Here is a 16,888-nt window from a genome sequence, read left to right as displayed (position 1 = left end):
GGCAGAATTTGTAAGGAGCATCCAGGAGGGCTTCTTGAAACAATATGTAGATAGTCCAACTAGGAATGGGGCCGTACTGGACCTGGTATTGGGGAATGAGCCCGGCCAGGTGGTCGAAGTTTCAGTAGGGGAGCATTTCGGGAACAGTGACCATAATTCCATAAGTTTTAAGGTACTTGTGGATAAGGATAAGAGTAGTCCTCGGGTGAAGGTGCTAAATTGGGGGAAGGCTAATTATAACAATATTAGGCAGGAACTGAAGAATTTAGATTGGGGGCAGCTGTTTGAGGGTAAATCGACAACTGACATGTGGGAGTCTTTCAAATGTCAGTTGATTAGAATCCAGGACCAGCATGTTCCTGTGAGGAAGAAGGATAAGTTTGGCAAGTTTCGGGAACCTTGGAAAACACGGGATATTGTGAGCCTAGTCAAAAAGAAAAAGGAAGCATTTTTAAGGGCTGGAAGGCTAGGAACAGACTAATCCCTTGAGGAATATCAAGACAGTAGAAAGGAACTTAAGCAAGAAGTCAGGAGGGCTAAAAGGGGTCATGAAAAGTCATTGGCAAACAGGATTAAGGTTAATCCCAAGGCTTTTTATACATATAAAGAGCAAGAGGGTAACTAGGAAAAGGGTTGGCCCGCTCAAGGACAGAGAAGGGAATCTGTGTGTGGAGCCAGAGGAAATGGGCGAGGTACTAAATGAGTACTTTGCATCAGTATTCACCAAAGAGAAGGACTTGGTGGATGATGAGCCTAGGGAAGGGAGTGTAGATAGTCTCAGTCATCTCATTATCGAAAAGGAGGAGGTGTTGGGTGTCTTGCAAAGCATTAAGGTAGATAAGTCCCCAGGGCCTGATGGGATCTACCCCAGAATACTGAGGGAGGCAAAGGAGGAAATTGCTGGGGCCTTGATAGAAATCTTTGTATTCTCATTGGTTACAGATGAGGTCCCAGAGGACTGGAGAATAGCCAATGTTGTTCCTTTGTTTAAGAAGGGTAGCAAGGATAATCCAGGAAATTATAGGCCAGTGAGCCTTATGTCAGTGGTAGGGAAATTATTAGAGAGGATTCTTCGGGACAGGATTTACTCCCATTTGGAAACAAATGAACTTATTAGCGAGAGGCAGCATGGTTTTGTGAAGGGGAGGTTGTGTCTTGCTAATTTGATTGAGTTTTTTGAGGAAGTGACAGAGATGATTGATGAAGGAAGGGTAGTGGATGTTATCTATATGGACTTCAGTAAAGCCTTTGACAAGGTCCCTCATGGCAGACTGGTACAAAAGGTGAAGTCACACGGGATCAGAGGTGAGCTGGCAAGTTGGATACAGAACTGGCTCTGTCATAGAAGATAGAGGGTAGCAGTGGAAGGGTGTTTTTCTGAATGGAGAGATGTGACTAGTGGTGTTCCGCAGGGATCAGTGCTGGGACCTTTGCTGTTTGTCGTATATATAAATGATTTGGAGGAAAATGTAGCTGGTCTGATTAGTAAGTTTGCGGACGACACAAAGGTTGGTGGAGTTGTGGATAGTGATGAGGATTGTCAGAGGATACAGCAGGATATAGATCGGTTGGAGACTTGGGCGGAGAAATGGCAGATGGAGTTTAATCCGGACAAATGTGAGGTAATGCATTTTGGAAGATCTATTGCAGGTGGGAAGTATACAGTAAATGGCAGAACCCTTAGGAGTATTGACAGGCAGAGAGATCTGGGCATACAGGTCCACAGGTCACTGAAAGTGGCAACGCAGGTGGATAAGGTAGTCAAGAACGCATACGGCATGCTTGCCTTCATCGGTCGGGGCATAGAGTATAAAAATTGGCATGTCATGCTGCAGCTGTACAGAACTTTAGTTAGGCCACACTTAGAATATTGCATGCAATTCTGGTCGCCACACTACCAGAAGGACGTGGAGGCTTTGGAGAGGGTACAGAAGAGGTTTACCAGGATGTTGCCTGGGTCTGGAGGGCATTAGCTATGAGGAGAGGTTGGATAAACTCTGATTGTTTTCACTGGAATGACGGAGGTGGAGGGGTGACATGATAGAGGTTGACAAAGTTATGAGTGGCATGGACAGAGTGGATAGTCAGAAGCTTTTTCCCAGGGTGGCAGAGTCAGTTACTCGGGGACATAGGTTTAAGGTGAGAGGGGCAAAGTTTAGAGGGGATGTGCGAGGCAAGTTCTTCACACAGAGGGTGGTGAGTGCCTGGAACTTGCTGCCGGGGGAGATGGTGGAAGCAGGTATGATAATGATGTTTAAGAGGTATCTTGACAAATACATGAATAGGAAGGGAATAGAGGGATACGGTCCCCGGAAGTGCAGAAGGTTTTAGTTTAGGCAGGCATCAGGATCGGCGCAGGCTTGGAGGGCCGAATGGCCTGTTCCTGTGCTGTACTTTTCTTCTTTGTTGTTCTAAAAGAACAAGTTCTCATCAGTTCAGTGATTTCTAATTGATTGCAGCCCACGGGAACTTCTTTATTTCCGTGTTTAACTGCGCATATGCAGACTCCAGAGGTGGTCAGTTTCAGAGCTGTCATGATGTTGAACACTGACAGTTTTACTGTCATTATTCCAAAGTCTGGGCCATAATCTTGGCAACCTCTATAGGTCCTTCTTAAATCTTCACAGCTGCTGTGAAAAGTAAAACATAGCTCCTTAAGTCTCTATAACTCTGGTAAGAACTTAATGAATCTGCACTTCACCTTTTTCACTGCCTTTGTATCCTTACAGTGGATCTCCAGATTGTAGCTAACTGAATTGATGGTTTGGTACTTGCATGCTTATTGCTTCAGCCTCCTGATCCGAATTTAAAAAAAACTTTCAATATACTTGGCCTGAAGTCCACTGAGTCCATGCCAAAATAGATGAACTTTTAAAAAAAAAAAACGAATCGGCCTGAAATCATTGGCACAAAACTGCTGCCTTTCCTTTGCTCACCTGTTCTCCCGTGACCTTAAACTGATGGATGTGTTTGAAAATGCAGAACAAATGCAGTGTGTTTGAGGAAAAATATGCAGAATAAACAAGTGTGTAGCCAGGTTTCGCAAGGGAAATGTGCCTGTGCAGTTGTCCTTTTTTTTTTAAAAAGAGATCATCTATTTTGGCATGGAATCAATGGAACTGAAAGGCCTCTATCTTGCTATAATGACTGTATAATGACTCTTTTATTGAGTAGCTAAAATAATGTTGAGTGATTATGCTCTGGTTGTAAATGTAATTTAATAATACTTAGGCTCTGTATTAATGCTCAGTTATTTGTGCAACAAAGAAAATCTACACTGAATAATAAAAGCAAAATACTGCGGATGCTGGAAATCTGAAATAAAAGCAAAGTGCTGGAAATACTGAGCAGGTCTGGCAGCATCTGTGGAGAGAGAAGCAGAGTTAATATTCCAGGTCTGTGACCTTTCATCAGAACTGGCAAAGATTTGAAATGTAATAGGCTTTGAGCAAGTGAAAAGGGGGGTGGGAGAAGAAGAACAAATGGGGAGGTGTGTGATAGGGCAGAGGGCAGGAGAGATTAAATGACAAATCTGCCACGGAACAAAGGTAGAAGAAGTGCTAATAGTTGTATTAAAAGACACGGTATTTATATGACGGCTCCAATTCAGTAACCCCCTCGGATGTTGATAGTGGGGATTCATTGAATGTCAAGGGGAGATGGTTAGATTCTCTCGTATTGGAGATGCTTATTGCCTGGCACTTGTGTGGCGCAAATGTTACTTGCTACTTATCAGCCCAAGCCTGGATATTGTCCAGGCCCTGCTGCATTTCTACACAGACTGCTTCAGTATCTGAGGAGTCACGAATGGTGCTGAACATTGTGAAATCATCAGTGAACATCCCCACGTCTGACTTTATGATTGAAGGAAGGTCGTTGATGAAGCAGCTGAAGATGGTTGGGCCTAGGACACTACCGTGAGAATAGCATGAGTTCTTAAGGGGGCAGGGTGTGAGTAAGTGTAGTCAAGATAGCTGTGGGAGTCAGCGGGCTTTTCATGAATATTCTAAGCCTATCCCCAGAAATGGAGATGGAGAAGTCGAGGAAGGCAAGTGTCGGAAATGGGCCAGGTGAAGGCGACAGACGGGGGAAATTTGAAGCAAAGTTGTGAAATTTTCCAGTTTAGGGCGGGAGCAGGAAACGGCACCGATACAGTAATCAATGTACCGGAAAAAGAGTTGGGGAGGGGGCCTGAGTAGGACTGGAACAAGGAATGTTCGACATACCCCACAAAAAGACACGTGCGGGTGCCCATAGCAACACTTTTATTTGAAGGAAGTGAGTGGAGTTGAAGGAGAAGTTGTTCAATGTGAGAACAAGTTCAGCCAGGTGGAGCATGGTGGTGGTGGATGAGGACTGGTGGGGCCTCTGTTCAAACAAGTAGCTGAGAGCCCTCAGACTGTCCTGGTGAGGGATGGAGGTATCGAGAGATTGGGCATCCATAGTGAAGAGGAGGCAATTAGGGCCAGGAAACTGGAAGTTGTCAAAATGACGTAGGGCATCAGAAGAGTCATGGATGTAGGTGGGAAGAGACTGGACCAGGGGTTAACAAAAAAAGTCAAGATAGGAAAAAATAAGTTCTGTGCGGCAGGAACAGGCTGAAACAATGGGTCTATTGAAACCGTCCTGTTTATGGATTTTGGGAAGGAGGTAAAAGTGGTTGTGTGGGATTGTGGGACTACGAGATGGGTAGCTGTCGAGGGAAGATCTCCAGAGGCGATGAGGTCAATGACAGTCCTAGAGACACTGTCTTGAAGTTCGATGGTGGGGTAATGGTCCAGGGGGAGGTAGGATGAAGTGTGTAATAGTTGGCAGTCAGCCTCTGCAAGGTTGAGGTCAGTGCGTCAAACAACGACGCCACCACCCTTGTCAACATGTTTGGTCACAGTGCCAGGGATAGACCTGAGTGAACGGAGTGCAGCAAGTTCCGAGGGAGACAAGTTAGAGTGATGAGGGGGAGCAGAGAAATTAAGATACTGAATAGTGTTTTGACAGCTTGAGACTGTTTTATGTTCTTGGAATGTGGATGATGCTGGTATGGACACATTTATTGCCTATTTCTGGTTGTCAAGAGAAGGTGGGCCACCTTGAATTAATGCAGTCCTTGTGGTTATGGGGCGTCTGCAATTATGTTTTGTAGGAAATTTCAGAATATTGAGTCAGTGACGATGAAGGAATAGTTACCTGTTTGCGGGTCATGATTATGAGACTGTGGCGTTCTCATGACCTTACTGCTTTTCTCGTTCTTATTAATAGAGGTCATGAAAGTTTTGCAATTTATTTATTTAGAGATGCAACACTGAAACAGGCCTTTCGGCCCACCGAGTCTGTGCCGACCAACAACCACCCATTTATACTAATGCTACATTAATCCCATGTTCCCTCCCACATCCCCACCATTCTCCTTCTGCCTACCTACACTAGGGGCAATTTACAATGGCCAATTTACCTATCCACCTGCAAGTCTTTGGCTGTGGGAGGAAACCGGAGCACCCGGCGGTAACCCACGCCGTCACAGGGAGAACTTGCAAACTCCGCACAGGCAGTACCCAGAACTGAACCCGGGTTGCTGGAGCTGTGAGGCTGCGGTGCTAACCACTGCGCCTCTGTGCTGCCCACTGTGTTGAAGTAACCTTGGTGAGTTGCTGCAGTCCATGCTGTTCTGCAGCCATGGTGCACCTATAGTGGAGGGGGTGAATATTGTGGAAAATGAGAGGGGTACCAGTTTTGTAAACTACTCTGACTTGAATGGCAAAATACTGCGGATGTTGGAAATCTGAAATAAAAACAGGAAATGCTGGAAATATTCACTGGCAGTATCTTTGGCAAGAAAAACAGTTAACTTTTCAGGTCTGTGACTGTGTGCATCAGAACTGGGAAGAGTTAGAGATGTAATGGGTTTTGAGCAAGTGAAAGGCGGGGTGGGGGGAGGTGGTGCAGCGGCTGATGGGAAGAACAACATAAGGGAAGGTCTGTGATGAGGTGGAGGGCAGGAGAGATTAAATGATAAAAGCTTTCATGTTGCAAGGCCAAAGGGAGTGGTAGTGGGACAGGGGAAGAAACAAAGTGTGTCGAGCAGTGTGAATGGCAGATCCTGAATAGCTGCTGTCCGAACGCAAAGATAAGGAAATAAGAGAGAAACGAGAGATAAAACCAAACCAGCAAAGAAATACAAAGTAAAATAGGGGCAGAGGATATAATCTAAAATTGTTTGACACAATGTTGAGTCCAGAAGGCTGTAAAATGCCCATTCAAAGATAAGATGTCGTTCCTCAAGCTTGTATTGAGCTGCATTAGAACACTTCAGCAGGCCAAGGACAGAAATGTCAGAGTGGGAGCAAGGTGGAGAATTAATATGACAGGCAGCTGGAAGCTTGGGGTCACGCTTGTGGACTGAACAGAGATGTTCCACAAAGCAGTCACCCAGTCTGCATTTGGTCTTCCCAATGTAGAGATCACATCATGAGCAGCAAGTACAGTGTACTCACTTGAAAGAAGTTCAAATCGATATTTCACCTGGAAGGAGTGTTTGGGGCCTTGGACGGTGAGAAGCAAGGAGGTAAAAGGGCAAGTGTTCCATCTACTGCATTGCAATATAAAGGTGCTGTAGGAAAGGGAGGTATTGGGGTTACTGAGAAGTGGACCAGGGTCTCGTGGAGGGAAGGGAATCTGTGATCAGGGGATCATCCTGTGCTGTTTCTGCCACTTCCAGTGTGATTCCACCACAAAACACATCTCCCCCCTCCCCTTTAAGCATTCCGACAGGCCAGTTCCCTCCATGAGAGTGGCGAGGCTTTGAGGGATCGATATCAGTTGAAAGTAACTAACCTCTGCCACATTGTTGAAATGGTTGGTCCAAATCAATCTCCAGTTGGTCTTCAATGGTGACTCCCAAGATGTTGCTGAAAAACCCAACGCTGGTGGTGTTGAAGATAAAGGTAGATGCCTCAGCTTTCTCTTTTTGAGGTGGTCATTACCCAGCGCTTGTGTGGTATAAATTTTATCTGCTACTTGTCAGCTGAAGTCTGGATATTATCCAGGTCCTACTGTATGCTGGCAGGGATTGCTTCATTTCTGAAAAGTTGCGAATGGAGCTGGACGCTTTGGAGTTGTCAGTGAACAGCTCCATACATGATTTTGAAAATCATTAAGCAGCTGAAGGTAATTGGGACGAGGTTCGTTTGGTGCAGTAATGTCATGGGACAGGGATGACTGGCCTCTGATGATGACAGCCATCTTCCTTTTGTGCTTGGTTTGACTGGGACTGGAGGTTTTTCCCTTTTGACATTAATTGACTTGAATTTTGCTAGGGCTTCTTGGTGCCATACTGAGTCAAATGCTGCTTTAAATATTGAGGTGAGGGACTCTTTTTCTCATCTCTCCTCTGGCATTCGGCTCGATGTCTGGGTCAAGGCTGTGATGAGGTCTGGAGCTGATTAGTTTTTGATAGAATTAGAACTGAATGTCTGTGAGCATGTTATTGGTGAATAGTTGTTGTTTGATGGCACTGTTGATGATTTCTTCCATCACTTCACTGATGATTGGGAGGAGACGGATGGGGTGGCAATTAGGTGCTAGATTTATCCTGTTTATGTGGATAAGGCATAACAGGGAAATCTTGCATGTGGCTGAGTAGATGCCAACTGTAACTGTACTGGAATGATTTGGCTAGGGGAGCAACTAGGTCTGGTACACAAGTCTTCACTATGACCAGGATGTTGTCAGGATTCATGACCTTGACTCTGTGCTGTGTACTTGGCTGTTAACTTCATGTGAAATGAACTGAATTGGCTAGATACTTAACTATAATGTGGGGAACCTCAGGATGAGGCAGTGCAGGATCATCCACTGGGACTTCTGGCTGAAGGTAGTTGCAAACACTTTAACCTTGTGCCCTGCAAACTTGCATGCTAGGCTCCACCATAACTGAGAATGGTAATGTTCATGGAGACTCCTTCTACTCCTGTGTCTGTCTTTATTTTTACAGGTTCTAGGGATGGTTCAATGGGGCTATGGGAAGTGACTGAAGAAGTGCTGAGCCAGACTGACACAAGCATGGATCCCACCCGAGTCCCAAGTTACACCCACATAACACACAAGGCTTTGAAGGATATTCCCAAGGAAATTACAAACCCCTACAACTGCAAAGTGAGAGCTTTGGCTTTTAATAATAACAGTAAGGTAAGTTTCAAGATTGTCCATGTAATCTTGTTTTATGGAGTAGTTGGCAAGATTTTTTTCATTTTGTATCTTTTGTGCCATTTACCCTTTCCAAGCATATGATGCTATTCTTACAGCAACCCTTTTTGTAAGTGCCAAACTGCCCCTTTCCCTTACTTATAAAAATTTATCTCTTTATATTAATGGCGCACAAGAATTATGAGAAATCCTAAATACAAACCTGCATCCTACCACACCGATGGTTGTTAATATTTCAACTTAGAGCAGTCCCTTCTTATAGCTGTTCAGTAGTTTGGAAATGACTTGTCCAATAAACACCAAATCTCGAGTAAAGTTGACAAAAAAAAACCATTCCTGTTAAGATATTTTGACTTCGATGCAGTGCCCAAGAAAAGGTCTCCAGAGATCTTCATATTATGTAGTCTGCTTCTCTGGTTCAGGTTTACCTGAAAGGTGAGAAAAGTCCTGTGCAAATATAAGTTGTGCCTTCATCAGCATGTGCTAAAAATCTAGGACATTCTGTTTTGTTACGCTTAATGGTGCATCTTTTGGCTTCCATGTACAGATTTTGAGATACCCATTTGATTAAAGGACTTGATCACTGACCCTGTCATGGATATATTTTCTTGCTTGCTTAAACAAGAATCCATGGAAGACATTGATCAGTTGTAAATAAAACCTAGCTCCAATTCTATTTGAAAATATAATTATCAATTCATGATTTTTTAAGTAATTTTGCAAAAATGATGCAAGATTAAACCTGTATTTTATCAATAATCCTTTGACTGTAGCAGGGTTAAAAAGCGAAACATTTGGATAATTTTGTTAGACTGATTTATATGAAATGACTTGAGCTTATTGGGACTGAATTGAATTCTAGCTTGAACATCTGACAAATGAAACAAATAGACTTCAATTTATATTCAATTTTTCTATTAACTGTTTATCAGGAGCTTGGAGCAGTGTCTCTTGATGGTTACTTTCATTTATGGAAAGCAGAGGACAATTTAACAAAGGTAATATTTCCTTTATTGTTACAGTTGAAAATAGCTGTAAAATAATTTGTATTTTTAAAAATTTACTTTACTGTCACAAATGAGCCTTTTCTGTTACCAGTTGCTGTACATCTTGAAACAAATATTCTCATGATGTGCTGCTAATTAATGAATTATTTAAATTATCTCCAGTATCTTGAGTTGAATTATTAACTCAGAAAAAATAGGATTCATTTTGCTCACGTGTTGGAAGAGGGAGTAAGTAAGTTGGTTGATAAGTTTTTATGGTTTGTTCTTGAAATGTTGAATTTCTTAAGTGGTAAGTTACAAATTTTACTTGGTGGGTAGAGTGGAATGGATGAATAAAGCAATTGAGGCCCTGAAAGGATTTGAGAAAGATTTTGTGAAATGTATTCAAGATAATTTTCTCAACAAGGAATGAATTACAGCTGGGTTGATTTTGCTATGTTCGTACATTGAGAAAGACATGACATCAAAAGAAGCTGATAAGATCTCAAAGATGATTTTGTTTGGTTAATTCAAAGGAGAGGCCTTTTTTTTCGTATCAAGTCTAGTCAGCTGGGTTGCCTCTAATATTTTCATTTATAAAGAAAATATTAAACTGATTCTACTTTTTCCACATTACAATATTTAAAAATGCAAAGTTATTTTATTAATGATGAGCAGATATTGTAGAAATTGAACTTGCGATGTATTGAAATTAAATTGCAAAATTTTAAACTTTCAAAAGAAATGGCAGTTTCTCTCTGCCATGATTGAGGTTGCAAGTTTGTTAACTAATAGCAGATTGCTCCTGGTGTTTACAGTAAGTCGGAAAATGCTACTGTATTATATATGTAAACATTTTTTAATGGAGAAACTTGTATATTAGCATTTCATGGTTTGTTATTAAATCAATCATCCTGTGCTTTGAGTTTTTTTCCCTCAAATTTCTGTCCAAAATAAGGCATTAAACAGAACACATTTTTAATGAATACTGTTACGACTGACCGCTCCAGTCAAAGCCCCCAATCAAAATATACGATGCTGATTGTGGTGGGAGAAACGCACTGTTAATTCAACCCCGTCCCTCCAGAGATTGCCTAACATATCATTTTAAATTTTCCAAATTAAAGACCAAGCCAAACTGTACCATCTATTAACCCCGCGAATGAGACTAACCAAACCAGGTGTCTTTAAATCAACAAATTAACTGTTTAATTAGAAAAACTAAATTCTTAAACACGACTAAGATATAAACAACATTTAAAATAGAAAAAATTAGAGTCCTTGTAGATTTACGCTCCTGCCGGATGTGGAACAATCTAGGTTGCTTGAAGTCCTCACAGCCGTCCGATGGGGGGGGAAAAAAAGTTCTTCAACAGTAGAACAGTCCGTAGTCTAATTCAGAAGTCAAAACTGTTTTGCTCCTTTTGCAGCGATGAATTTCAACAATTAACAATGCACAAACACTTTTTAATTAATCAGTTTGGCTTTAGAATTTTTTGAGGGATAAAAGATTGTCAGTCTAACTTCCCTTCCTTCAGTTTAAATTATCAGAGATTTCTGTTTTGGCTTGACTTTTTAAAATTTTGAGAGAGAATAATAAATAGACTAAATTCTCTTCCTTCAGTTTAAGTGGTCTGAGACTGCTCCTTTCAGATGCTAATGCACAGCTGTCTGTTTTTCTGGGTTAGAGCAGTCTATCTCCACTATAAGCCTGTTCAAAATTAAATTGTAACAATGTATCTCCTGATCTCTGGTCCTGACTGGCTGTATCCAGGGCAATGAGAATGCACTCTTTGACTCCGTCTTTAGAGTTTGCTACCTTGAAGCTGTACTGCTCTTTTTCCAGCCTTAAAGGCACACTGCAGTCTTCCCGGGAAAAAAAAACTACAGGATCATTATACTTATTTCACAATAAGATAATTAAGTTTATCCATTGAATTATATTTTGTTTTGTAACTTTGAATACCTTCATTAAAATATTTACTTCAAGACCTCATCCTCTACCAAAAGCCAGGGCTTGGATGTAGTATTTTTGCTGATGATGGATCCTCTGGTCTAAATATATGCAGTGTCTACAAGTTCCCAATATTCATCAGTGGCATTTAATTAACCAAATGACAGAATGATTCTTTCAAGTCTCCAACAAAATCTGTTCGGTTGTTTTTCAAATTGTCAAAATTGCCAATTGAACTTCTGCATTTGCGTGTGAATGCACATGTGTTTATGTAAGAGGAAAGAAAAGACATACCAATTGCACGCCTATTGAAGCTTTTGTTGGTTTTGAATTTTAAAATAATTCATAAATCTAAAATCCTATGCTGAGGTATGCACAGTCTGTCCTCGGGAAAAGGCAGAAATGTGTGTATGAGAGGCATAGAAAAAATGAGTGAGAAAGGTTACAAATAAATGGATAAAAGCAAAATACTGCAGATGCTAGAAATCATCTGATGAAAGGTCACTGACCTGAAATGTTAACTTTGCTTCCCTCTCTACAGATGCTGCCAGACCTGCTGAGTATTTTCCGGCACTTTTTGTTTTTACAAATAAATAGATACAGAAATGACGCACATAAAGAGACTTTCGTAAAAGTGACTTTCATACAAAGAGAAAAAGGCAGATAGGTAGAGGGAGACTAGAGTGTGAGATGGGCAGGGACAGTTACAAGAGACCATTTCATTTGTCCCTTAGTAACAAAATGGGCGATCAACTATACTACAGAGACATGTTCAGTTAGTATGATGTTTAACCTGGGAAAACATTTGAATACGCGGTAAATTTCTATGTAAGGTATAATGATTTAGAAGTTTTCTATTTCCCACAGGGTATAGCAAACTGTAAAATTCAACTTTGAGTGAAGTTAAATGTTTGTTTTCTGTTCAAGTTGCTGTCTACCAAGTTGCCGCATTGTCGAGAAAATGTTTGTTTGGCATATGGACAAGAATGGTCTGTATATGCTGTGGGGTCGCAAGCACATGTTTCTTTCCTTGATCCAAGGCAACCTCAAAGCTACGTAAAGTCAGTCAGTTCCAGGGAGCGGGGCAGTGGTAAGTTGGAAGAAATTGAAGCTGTGTTGTCTCCAAGTGACTTAGTTGGGTAAATACATTGTCCTTTTTCTGGAACCACTGGCGTTTATTTATTTCCCCACACGCGCATATTATTTCAAGAAACAACATGCTTAAACAAGCTGGTTACAAGTTGAAACCAGAACGCTGACATTTCACAATTAATGATCCAGGTATTAAAGTTTTTAATTTTAAATATTTTAATGCTTTTGTACTTTATCGAAGAGACCATGTTTTATGTTGCTTTTTATGCTGATAAAAGTAATGCTGTATATTTAAGGTGTTTAGTAGAGCATATATGTGCAGCTTAATTATTTATATTAGTACAATAATTTCACGTATTTCATTTCTGAAAGAAGTAGAGTGAAGATTGAATAACTTAATAATGGTGCTCAAGGGCTATTTAGCTGCTCTAGAACTGTTTTTGAGTTTATCATTTTTTTTTTCTATATAGTTCTTTTTTTCTTCCATCCACTGTGAATAGGCTTCGTTATCTTTGTTTTGCATTAGGGTATACCTTCAATGTTTACCTGTCCTTTTACAGATGTTGACTCACCTGCGTTATTTTCTGTACTGTTTTCTTTTGGCTGCTCGCACACTGTATTTTGAAAGTTCCATTCCCTGGGAGTGAATCTGTACTTACAAGGTATCCCGGACAGAATGGGTTTAAACCCACTGTTACAATAGTCAATAGTTGGCGCAATGGGGAATTGCAATACAGAGCTATGCTTTTGAACAGTGCTGCCCAGAGGAAACAACTGAATACTGTATAAAATGGATAAACATCAGAGTTCTATCTAGTAAGGCCCTGAATTGTATTAGGTTTTACTCCTGTGTAAGTTGAAATAAATACAAATACTTTGAACGGTTACAAGTTAGAAAAATATTATCTGCAGATGTTGGAAATCTAAAACAGAAAAAGCTAGAAACGCTCAGCAGATCAGGCAGCATCTGGAGATGAGCGGTTGGCAATGAGTATGGAGCCTTCGCCAGATTTTAAAATAATCAGAGGTTTATCAAACATAACACACAAGTTAGACACTATAATTGGCAAAATTTCAATGACATAAGAACCAGGGGCAATACTTAAATATTAAGCTACAAGTTGTTATGATCTGAAAGGCTGGTCAAAGCAGATTCAACAATTTTCAAAAGGGAATTGGATAAATACTTGAAGGAGAAATATTTTTAAGGCTCTGGGGAAAGAGTAGCAGAGTGGGACCAATGGCTAGCTCTTTTAAAGAGCTGGCACTGTGGACTGAATAGCTGCCTTTCATGCCAGATCTTTCAGTGATTCAGTTTGTGCTCTTGCTAGCATTAATCTATGACTGCCTCTACATGGGGCAGGTGAGGGGGAACCTGTTAAATAGATGGAGGAGGGTCCAGGTTGCTTGCATAGTTGCTTGCATGGTGTTTTTGGTATCAGTCTGTTTTACTTGAGTGGATATCCAAATGCCTTGCAGTTTAAATCTACCTGCCATTATCTGCACTTCAAATCTCTCCATCACCTGTTAGATCTTTTGCACACACCCAAGGTTTTGGCATGTGCATACTAGAAGAGATGAGCCGCGATATGTTACATGTTATTAGGGAGCCTGAAGAGCATGAAAATGGATTTTCAAGTTGTGCAATTCATGTCTTTCAGGGCCAATTTTGATCATTTGTCATCTTCTTTTACTGTCATTGTACTCTTATGTATGCCTTGTTCTTGAATTTTAGTTTTAACCTTAACACTCTATTCATGCATTGTGTTGCATTATTGGCTGGTTTGTTCTTGTTTTTTAGTGAAGTGATACTTCTCCAGAACTTTCTTAATCACTTTTTAAAATAAATTGTATTGATATTGTATCTCCTTTATTGGTCATGATTTTTTTCCACCCCGCTTACCTTCCCTCGTGCCATCCTCATCCCCTCATAAATAGCTTTTTTCCCCCGATCTATTACTTTGGTCTTTGACTTGTGAACCTCTCAATCCTAAGGTTTAGGATAATGATTAAGGATTAAGCAAACTGTTTAACTGGGGCAGTAGAGAGGGCTTTAAACTAAACAAGGAGGGTGAGGGATCAAGCCTGGGTAGATGTCGCAAACCAAGGGGTCGGGTCAAGGCAGGAGAGCACAATGGTAATATGGGGAATAAAGGTCAGAGAATGGCAGGAAGGGACAGAGAAAAAACCTAAGAACACATCAACAGTCAACACTAGATGTTACAAAGATATAAAAAGACAAAACTTAAAGTCTCTGTATCTGAATGCACATAGCATTCATAACCAAGTAGACGAACTGATAACGCACATTGAAGTAAATAAATATGAATTGATAGCTATTATCGAGACCTGGCTGCAGGATGACGAGGATTGGGTCCTGAATATTGAGGAGTATATGACATTCAAGAAGAATAGGAAGCAAGTAAAAGAGGAGGAGTGTGAAATATTGATGCAGTGCAAGAGGAGGAGTGTGAAATATTGATGCAGTGCAAGAGGAGGAGTGTGAAATATTGATGCAGTGCAAGAGGAGGAGTGTGAAATATTGATGCAGTGCAAGAGGAGGAGTGTGAAATATTGATGCAGTGCAAGAGGAGGAGTGTGAAATATTGATGCAGTGCAAGAGGAGGAGTGTGAAATATTGATGCAGTGCAAGAGGAGGAGTGTGAAATATTGATGCAGTGCAAGAGGAGGAGTGTGAAATATTGATGCAGTGCAAGAGGAGGAGTGTGAAATATTGATGCAGTGCAAGAGGAGGAGTGTGAAATATTGATGCAGTGCAAGAGGAGGAGTGTGAAATATTGATGCAGTGCAAGAGGAGGAGTGTGAAATATTGATGCAGTGCAAGAGGAGGAGTGTGAAATATTGATGCAGTGCAAGAGGAGGAGTGTGAAATATTGATGCAGTGCAAGAGGAGGAGTGTGAAATATTGATGCAGTGCAAGAGGAGGAGTGTGAAATATTGATGCAGTGCAAGAGGAGGAGTGTGAAATATTGATGCAGTGCAAGAGGAGGAGTGTGAAATATTGATGCAGTGCAAGAGGAGGAGTGTGAAATATTGATGCAGTGCAAGAGGAGGAGTGTGAAATATTGATGCAGTGCAAGAGGAGGAGTGTGAAATATTGATGCAGTGCAAGAGGAGGAGTGTGAAATATTGATGCAGTGCAAGAGGAGGAGTGTGAAATATTGATGCAGTGCAAGAGGAGGAGTGTGAAATATTGATGCAGTGCAAGAGGAGGAGTGTGAAATATTGATGCAGTGCAAGAGGAGGAGTGTGAAATATTGATGCAGTGCAAGAGGAGGAGTGTGAAATATTGATGCAGTGCAAGAGGAGGAGTGTGAAATATTGATGCAGTGCAAGAGGAGGAGTGTGAAATATTGATGCAGTGCAAGAGGAGGAGTGTGAAATATTGATGCAGTGCAAGAGGAGGAGTGTGAAATATTGATGCAGTGCAAGAGGAGGAGTGTGAAATATTGATGCAGTGCAAGAGGAGGAGTGTGAAATATTGATGCAGTGCAAGAGGAGGAGTGTGAAATATTGATGCAGTGCAAGAGGAGGAGTGTGAAATATTGATGCAGTGCAAGAGGAGGAGTGTGAAATATTGATGCAGTGCAAGAGGAGGCGTGTGAAATATTGATGCAGTGCAAGAGGAGGCGTGTGAAATATTGATGCAGTGCAAGAGGAGGCGTGTGAAATATTGATGCAGTGCAAGAGGAGGCGTGTGAAATATTGATGCAGTGCAAGAGGAGGCGTGTGAAATATTGATGCAGTGCAAGAGGAGGCGTGTGAAATATTGATGCAGTGCAAGAGGAGGCGTGTGAAATATTGATGCAGTGCAAGAGGAGGCGTGTGAAATATTGATGCAGTGCAAGAGGAGGCGTGTGAAATATTGATGCAGTGCAAGAGGAGGCGTGTGAAATATTGATGCAGTGCAAGAGGAGGCGTGTGAAATATTGATGCAGTGCAAGAGGAGGCGTGTGAAATATTGATGCAGTGCAAGAGGAGGCGTGTGAAATATTGATGCAGTGCAAGAGGAGGCGTGTGAAATATTGATGCAGTGCAAGAGGAGGCGTGTGAAATATTGATGCAGTGCAAGAGGAGGCGTGTGAAATATTGATGCAGTGCAAGAGGAGGCGTGTGAAATATTGATGCAGTGCAAGAGGAGGCGTGTGAAATATTGATGCAGTGCAAGAGGAGGCGTGTGAAATATTGATGCAGTGCAAGAGGAGGCGTGTGAAATATTGATGCAGTGCAAGAGGAGGCGTGTGAAATATTGATGCAGTGCAAGAGGAGGCGTGTGAAATATTGATGCAGTGCAAGAGGAGGCGTGTGAAATATTGATGCAGTGCAAGAGGAGGCGTGTGAAATATTGATGCAGTGCAAGAGGAGGCGTGTGAAATATTGATGCAGTGCAAGAGGAGGCGTGTGAAATATTGGATGCGATAAGCATAATGAGAGAGGAAGTTCTAGCAGGTCTGACATCCTTGAAGGTGGATGGATTGCATCCCAGGTTGTTAAAGGAAGCCGGGGAGGAAATAGCGGATGCACTGAAGATCACCTTTAAATCCTCACTGCATACGGGCGAGGTGCCAGAGGATTGGAGTTCTGCGGACATTATACCACTGTTTAAAAAGGGTGCGAGGGATAGGCCAAATAATTA

General features: G+C 41.5%; 1 protein-coding gene across 1 annotated transcript in view; it reads left to right on the top strand.

The window, feature by feature from the left end:
* dcaf12 (DDB1 and CUL4 associated factor 12) overlaps positions 1 to 16,888 on the top strand; it is a 158,787-nt gene that overhangs the window by 93,439 nt on the left and 48,460 nt on the right. Inside the window, exons 5-7 of the mRNA XM_068031735.1 lie at positions 7,988 to 8,181; positions 9,132 to 9,197; positions 12,067 to 12,229. Coding sequence (XP_067887836.1) covers positions 7,988 to 8,181; positions 9,132 to 9,197; positions 12,067 to 12,229 — 423 coding nt within the window. The remainder of the gene's footprint in view (positions 1 to 7,987; positions 8,182 to 9,131; positions 9,198 to 12,066; positions 12,230 to 16,888) is intronic.

This window comes from Heterodontus francisci, chromosome 1 (genome assembly GCF_036365525.1).
Source record: "Heterodontus francisci isolate sHetFra1 chromosome 1, sHetFra1.hap1, whole genome shotgun sequence".
In the NCBI taxonomy this organism is placed as follows: domain Eukaryota; kingdom Metazoa; phylum Chordata; class Chondrichthyes; order Heterodontiformes; family Heterodontidae; genus Heterodontus; species Heterodontus francisci.
This window is presented reverse-complemented; position numbering and strand designations above follow the sequence as displayed.